The sequence below is a fragment of the Argopecten irradians genome, unplaced genomic scaffold (genome assembly GCF_041381155.1).
Source record: "Argopecten irradians isolate NY unplaced genomic scaffold, Ai_NY scaffold_0017, whole genome shotgun sequence".
NCBI lineage: Eukaryota > Metazoa > Mollusca > Bivalvia > Pectinida > Pectinidae > Argopecten > Argopecten irradians.
In genome coordinates this window covers 994959-1003198 of record NW_027187484.1, presented here as the reverse complement: position 1 = coordinate 1003198, position 8240 = coordinate 994959, and the positions used below count along the sequence as shown (strand labels likewise).

At 35.7% G+C, this 8240-nt stretch overlaps 1 protein-coding gene across 1 annotated transcript in view; it reads left to right on the top strand.

The window, feature by feature from the left end:
* LOC138311331 (sentrin-specific protease 5-like) overlaps positions 1-5449 on the top strand; it is an 11998-nt gene extending 6549 nt beyond the window's left edge. The window contains exons 2-7 of the mRNA XM_069252756.1: positions 7-387; positions 2532-3032; positions 3473-3604; positions 4079-4230; positions 4546-4648; positions 5012-5449. Of these exons, the coding sequence (XP_069108857.1) occupies positions 7-387; positions 2532-3032; positions 3473-3604; positions 4079-4230; positions 4546-4648; positions 5012-5275 (1533 nt within the window). The 3' untranslated portion in view covers positions 5276-5449. The remainder of the gene's footprint in view (positions 1-6; positions 388-2531; positions 3033-3472; positions 3605-4078; positions 4231-4545; positions 4649-5011) is intronic.
* The last annotated feature ends 2791 nt before the right edge of the window (positions 5450-8240 follow it).

Below are 8240 nucleotides of genomic sequence, written 5' to 3'. Positions count from 1 at the left end.
CAAAAGAAACAGAAGATATATTATGACCAGAAAAACGAAGGAACCATTTTCAAGCCTGGGGAATTAGTGCTATTGAAGAACAAGAGGAGAGTGAACAGGAAAGGTGACAAAATCCAAAGTAGGTGGACAGGTCCATTCACAATACAGGAAGATGTTGGCAAAGGTGTCTACAGAGTGGAAGAAAGAAAGAAGAAGGTAAACATCAAAGATATGAAAAGGTACAGGACAGCCAAAAGATGGCAACACAAGTCAGAGTCCCCCATCTACACCATCAACAGTGAAAACAACCCCCCCATCTACATCACCATCAGTGAAAACAGAGGATGCTGTACCACATGCCACAGAAGAAAATCAACAAATCCAGAAACCACGATTGAACAGGAATATAAAACCTAGAGATCAAGTCCATATCTTGCCTTCAAGGAGGGATTTAAAGAAAGCTTCACATCCAAAACCTATAAGAGCCACTGATGTATTCAAGAAGAACAAGAGATCCCAGAGGGATCTTGGCGCCCACCAAAGATTGATCTATGTCTGACAAATGAAAGAGGGATCTTTTCTCTGCTTTTCAAACTTTAAACTATCAAAATCCAAGATGGTGGTCGCAAAATGCAATAGGCAGAACTAGGGTCCTAGAGGAACCTACATATGATATTTGAGAACAATCCCTTCAATACTTTCTGAGAAATAGCGGTAACAAACTTTAACTATCAAAATCCAAGATGGCCAACGGTCGGCCATCTTGTTGACCGATCAGTCCCAAAATGCAATATGCACAACTGGGGTCCTAGGGGAACCTACATATGAAATTTGAGAAAGATCCCTTCAGTGCTTTCTGAGAAATAGCGGTAACAAACTTTAACTATCAAAATCCAAGGTGGCTACCTGGCGGCCATCTTGTTGACCGATCAGTCCCAAAATGCAATATGCACAACTGGGGTCCTAGGGGAACCTACATATGAAATTTGAGAAAGATCCCTTTAGTGCTTTTTGAGAAATAGCGGTAACAAACTTTAACTATCAAAATCCAAGATGGCTACCTGGCAGCCATCTTGTTGACTGATCAGTCCCAAAATGCAATATGCACTACTAGGGTCCTAGGGGAACCTACATATGAAATTTGAGAACAATCCCTTCAATACTTTCTGAGAAATAGCCGTAACAAACTTTAACTATCAAAATCAAAGATGGCTGCTTGTCGGCCATCTTGTTGACCGATCAGTCCCAAAATGTAATATGCAGAACTAGGGTCCAAGAGGAACCTACATATGAAATTTGAGAACAATCCCTTCAATACTTTCTGAGAAATAGCGGTAACAAACTTTAACTATCAAAATCCAAGATGGCCACCGGTCGGCCATCTTGTTGACCGATCAGTCCCAAAATGCAATATGCACAACTGGGGTCCTAGGGGAACCTACATATGAAATTTGAGAAAGATCCCTTCAGTACTTTCTGAGAATTAGCGGTAACAAACTTTAACTATCAAAATCCAAGATGGCGGCTGGTCGGCCATCTTGTTGACCGATCAGTCCCAAAATGCAATATGCACAACTAGGGTCCTACGGAAACCTACATATGAAATTTGAGAAAGATCCTTTCAATACTTTATGAGAAATAGCGGTAACAAACTTTAACTATCAAAATCCAAGATGGCTACCTGGTGGCCATCTTGTTGACCGATCAGTCCCAAAATACAATATGCACAACCTAGGGTCCTAGGGGAACCTACATATGAAATTAGAGAAAGATCCCTTCAGTACTTTCTGAGAATTAGCCGTAACAAACTTAACTATCAAAATCCAAGATGGCGGCTGGTCGGCCATCTTGTTGACCGATCAGTCCCAAAATGCAATATGCACAACTAGGGTCCTAGGGGAACCTACATATGAAATTTGAGAAAGATCCCTTCAGTGCTTTCTGAGAAATAGCGGTAACAAACTTTAACTATCAAAATCCAAGATGGCTACCTGGTGGCCATCTTGTTGACCGATCAGTCCCAAAATGCAATATGCACAACTAGGGTCCTAGGGGAACCTACATATGAAATTTGAGAAAGATCCCTTCAGTACTTTCTGAGAATTAGCCGTAACAAACTTTAACTATCAAAATCCAAGATGGCGGCTGGTCGGCCATCTTGTTGACCGATCAGTCCCAAAATACAATATGCACAACTAGGGTCCTAGGGGAACCTACATATGAAATTTGAGAAAGATCCCTTCAGTACTTTCTGAGAATTAGCCGTAACAAACTTTAACTATCAAAATCCAAGATGGCTACCTGGTGGCCATCTTGTTGACCGATCAGTCCCAAAATACAATATGCACAACTAGGGTCCTAGGGGAACCTACATATGAAATTTGAGAAAGATCCCTTCAGTACTTTTAGAGAAATAGCGGTAACAAGAATTGTTAACGGACGGACGGACGGACGGACGGAAGGACGGACGGACGGACGGAAGGACGGACGGACGACGGACCACGGACGAAAGGCGATTTGAATAGCCCACCATCTGATGATGGTGGGCTAAAAATGCAGAAGACAAGACAAAGGGTCCATTACCAATGAGCATTACAGAGTATGTCCATACACTTGACAGCAGTACTAAGGAAGAAATTTTCACCAGATGCGAACAGTACCAAGTGAAACAGCCAAAAGATCTTCAGTCTGCATTGGATTCACCGACCTTCTCTCTTGTTAAGGACGCAGATGAACGATTTGAGGATGACATGATGGATTGCGAGTCAGCATTGCTTTCCTGGTATATGACATCTCCTGCCAAGACTGTAGACCTTATAACCGAGTTGGACCCATTCGTACTCTCGTCTGCCATTCTTACTATAGCATACCATGATCACCTTAGCCCTAAGGACTTACTTCCAACATTGGATGAAGTGCCTCTATCAACATTTGTATCTAGAAACTCACCAAGCAAGATGCCTAAAACCTCCCTTCAAATGCGTGTGGGCGATGTTACGTTGCATAGACAAGACCTCACCACCCTGTATCAGAATCACTGGCTTAATGACCAGGTGAGTAATCATCCCTCATGAAACTTTGAATTTCATTTCCATAAGAAAATTCGTTTCGACATATACAACAGAAATTTAAAAAGTACATCCTCCATGCTAACTTTAAGCTCTTATAATTGTTATTTTCTTTAAAGGTGCATTGTGGTTTTGATATTACAATAGGTCATGGAAAAGATATAAGACAAGAGTTGTTTGATATTTTGAATCAATAAGATCAATATTTGGTACAAAGACAATATTGCAAAAAAATGTATTTATATTCTTATTTAAATCAGACAAAGATGATAGCGATAGAGAACATGATATTTTAGAAGCTTGTAGTGATTACTTATTGCATATTGCCAAAATAGTGACCACTCAATAACATTGAAGATAAAACATATGTATTTTCATTGCAGTAATACGTTACCATAACTTTAATTTATTTTATATCTTTTTAGGTGATTCATGCTTACCTTAGTCTACTTAGATCAGAGTACAACATGGCACATGACCTAGGATGCTACATACTGCCTTGCTTTCTTGCAAACAAGTGGGAAGATGGTCAATATGATGCATGGCTCTATCCCCAGGTAATTACAATGAATGAGTTATAGATTTGATGACAACTGATGTATAATATATATAAGTATAATTGCTATAACTATATGAATAAACATATGAATTATTCTATTGGCAATTTTCATATTGCAAATCCGAATTTCATGCGAATTTGAATTCTTTTAAATATGATGAATATACATACATTGTAAAAGTGGATATTTGCTTTATTTTGCAATTTGCAATGTTATTTTTTGTGAAATATACCTTTAGACTTTAAGCTACATATAGTTTTATACATTTACAAATATATTTTGCACGGTGGAAATTTTTGTGATCAAGTAGGCCTTCACATAATTAACAGAAATTACACATCATATAAATTTCAACAAAGGTATACATGTATTGTAATGCATAGTTTATTACAATATTTTGAAATTGTTTTTAAGAAAAAGCCTTTTTTCACAAAATATCACTCTAAAATTGCTTTTCTTTGCTCCTTTTAGATTCCTCTTGAGGAATTCCAACATGTACTACTGCCGATTTGTCATAAGCAGCATTGGTTTCTGCTGGCAGCATCAATGACCACCTGCACGGTCGAGTTACTTGATTCCTTACCATGCAAGGAAAGAACAGACAGATTCTGTAGACATTGGATGTAAGTTGTTGTATACATTGTAGCTTAATTTAGCTATGTATATCATAACATTGATACATAAGTGATGAGAAATATATTATTTCTTGTGCCTTGTTCAAATTCAATATCATAGAGCTGTATCATTTAACAGTACTGAATACTCAGACCTTTTTATCTGTGACATATGAATAACAAACTGTATTAGTCCTTCAGACTTCAGGAAAGAATATATTTTTTGCCACTACAGTGAAATATGAAAATTAATGGGCACAGTTTAGGTTAAAGAGGGCACAATTTTGGTTAAAGAATAAGTATTTAATGAATGCTATTTTTTAGGAACTTCATGGCAGCCAGAAAGAATGACCAACATTGGACTGTTGGCAGTAGCACATCCAATCAACAATCAGATGGTCACTCCTGTGGCGTGTTTGTTCTGATGGTAAGCATACTGTATATTATATTAAAATTCTAAGAAACCAATTACAGTTATACCTTATAGCAGGATTGTCAAAGTGTCTTAGATTTTTTTATTGATTCAGAAAATCCAACTTCTACTTGATAAACAATATCTGAATGAAAGTCGATACATATGTTTAGCATTGTCAATATATATCTAATTTATTTACCCAAGCTACAAGTATTACACATTTATGTACGAAGCATAAACAAGCATTTTTTAGTTATTTATTCAGTTATTTTTGTTATATATATATATATATATTTTTTTTTTGCATTTCATGCACATAACTTTGTATTTCCATCAAAATGAAACATAACAGCATTTTTTTTTAAATCTTATTAGAATGCTGAAGCAATTTTGAAAGATTGCTCCCCTGCTGTGATGCGACAGTGCCATACCCGTAACTACAGGAAACACATCCTGAAACGTATTACAGCAGAGTCCATGGAAGTCAGCAAAACAACATGTGACTTGCCTTTTTGTTCTGCAACATCATCCAAATTGCTAAGGAGACATCAATGTCAGATATGCAGCAAATGGGTGCATAAAAAGTGTGTTGGTCTAGCAAGTGATCAGAACATGAGGAGCTGTGTTTCCTGCCAATAATGAAATGATGTGACTTTTTGTGATACACTGTATATAATGCTGCCCATTTACTTTTCCTTAAACAATGACATTTTCCAGACTTGTGTTAAGTTTTTGTCTGAAGATATTATGTACGAGGAACTGACATTATGTTCTATATACAACAGTTCAGTAATGCCACTACTTAAAAATATACTTCTTAAAGTTCAGTAATGCCACTACTTAACATCACATCTATATAATATTCAGTGGTGAACTTCTGTATTTGGAAGTTCTGTCAAAAGAAATAAAAGATGTAATTTTAGAATTTTAGTGCATAATTGTTCTCAGATTTATGGGTACCATATAATAGTGTTTTTGGTAAAACAAAGAAACTGCTGATATCACTGATTTTTCACCACATTGTTGATTGTATTGTTATTTATTTGCCATAATTTATTACAAATATTTATACCTAATTCAAATTTTTTGTTTTTATTGACATACCATTATGCATATCTTCACATGATTTTTTATCATTGATTGTTAATTAACGTTGATATTTGTTTATTTAAAAAAAAGCCGAAAAGAGTTCAATTTGAATTTCTGTTACATGATCTAGATACTTTACTTACCAAAATTTATGTGTATGATACACTGCTTCAAAAAACAATTTAAAAAATCATGTGAAGTTTTACTTTGAAAAACAAGTATTTCCTCATTCATATCTCAAAACTCTCAACGAAAACATCAGGTTTTGATAAAATCATTCAAATATATGATGCAAATAGAGGATTATCAATTAAACATCAATTAAACACGTATACATATCCTATGGCTATAGATATTGACTTATCTGACATGGGTTAGGGGGGATACTTATCCTACGGCTATAGATATTGACTTATCTGACATAGGTTAGGGGGGATACTTATCCTACGGCTATAGATATTGACTTATCTGACATGGGTTAGGGGGGATACTTATCCTATTGCTATAGATATTGACTTATCTGATATAGGTGAGGGGGGATACATATCCTATGGCTATAGATATTGACTTATCTGATATAGGTTAGGGGGGATACATATCCTATGGCTATAGATATTGATTACTGAGGTTAGGGGGATAATACTATACTATCTAATGAGGGACATTCCTATGGCTATAGATATTGACTTATCTGACATGGGTTAGGGGGGATACATATCCTATGGCTATAGATATTGACTTATCTGACATGGGTTAGGGGGGATACATATCCTATGGCTATAGATATTGACTTATCTGATATAGGTGAGGGGGGATACATATCCTATGGCTATAGATATTGACTTATCTGATATAGGTGAGGGGGGATACATATCCTATGGCTATAGATGATATTGACTTATCTGATATAACTTAGGGGGGATACTTATCCTATGGCTATAGATATTGACTTATCTGATAAAGGTTAGGGGGATACATATCCTATTGCTATAAATATTGACTTATCTGACATAGGTTAGGGGGGATACATATCCTATGCCTATAGATATTGACTCATCTGATATAGGTTAGGGGGGATACATATCCTATGGCTATAGATATTGACTTATCTGACATGTGTTAGGGGGATACATATCCTATGGCTATAAATATTGACTTATCTGATATAGGTTAGGGGGGATACATATCCTATGGCTATAGATATTGACTTATCTGATATAGGTTAGGGGGGATACATATCCCATGGCTATAAATATTGACTTATCTGATATAGGTTAGGGGGATACATATCCTATGGCTATAGACTATTGACTTATCTGACATGGATAGGTTAGGGGGGATACTTATCCTATGGCTATAAATATTGACTTATCTGATATAGGTGAGGGGGGATACATATCCTATGGCTATAGATATTGACTTATCTGACATAGGTTAGGGGGATACATATCCTATGGCTATAGATATTGACTGATCTGACATGGGTTAGGGGGGATACATATCCTATGGCTATAGATATTGACTTATCTGACATAGGTGAGGGGGGATACATATCCTATGACTATAGATATTGACTTATCTGACATAGGTGAGGGGGGATACATATCCTATGACTATAGATATTGACTTATCTGACATGGGTTAGGGGGGATACATATCCTATGGCTATAGATATTGACTTATCTGACATGGGTTAGGGGGGATACATATCCTATGGCTATAGATATTGACTTATCTGACATAGGTTAGGGGGGATACATATCCTATGGCTATAGATATTGACTTATCTGACATGGGTTAGGGGGGATACATATCCTATGGCTATAGATATTGACTTATCTTACAGAGATTAGGGTAGATACATTTCCAATGGTATATATAGCCCCTTTATTCTGAAAAAGAAAAATTGAAAATTGAAAAAAATATTATTACAGATATAATTTTTTAAAGATAATTAAGGTTTTTTTTTAAAATGGTTCAAAATAATGCTAAAGGAAGAAATTAACTTGCGTTTACTTCAATTGATTGAATGGTTTATTGGGGAAAATTCTGAAGTCTATAACCACACAACCAAAATTTCACACACATCAAAAACTTAAAGATGCTCCACCACCGACAGAGCATACAATGTAAATGATAATCATCATTTGAACAATAATTAGTGTTTAATCGTGTATACGTAAGTCTAATTAACACAAAAAATGATATAAGATAATTTATTTTGCCTTTGGCGCATGCACAATCAGTTCTTTATCCCATATAGGATATAATGCCACCGGATTTTTTCGGGATGCAATTATAATTATTTTTTATATTTTTAAATTAAAGTAACATTAGAAGCTCAAACTTTTCAATGGTGGTAATGGTGTACTTCAGCTTTTGTAACTGAAGAAAAATACTAAATCGTCTGGTCCTGTTTTTCATAGTGAAAAAATACCATTTGTCAGCAGTGGAGCATCTTTAAGTAATTAATACTTATTTATCTTTTATTCCTTTATTGACAAATTATCTGGTG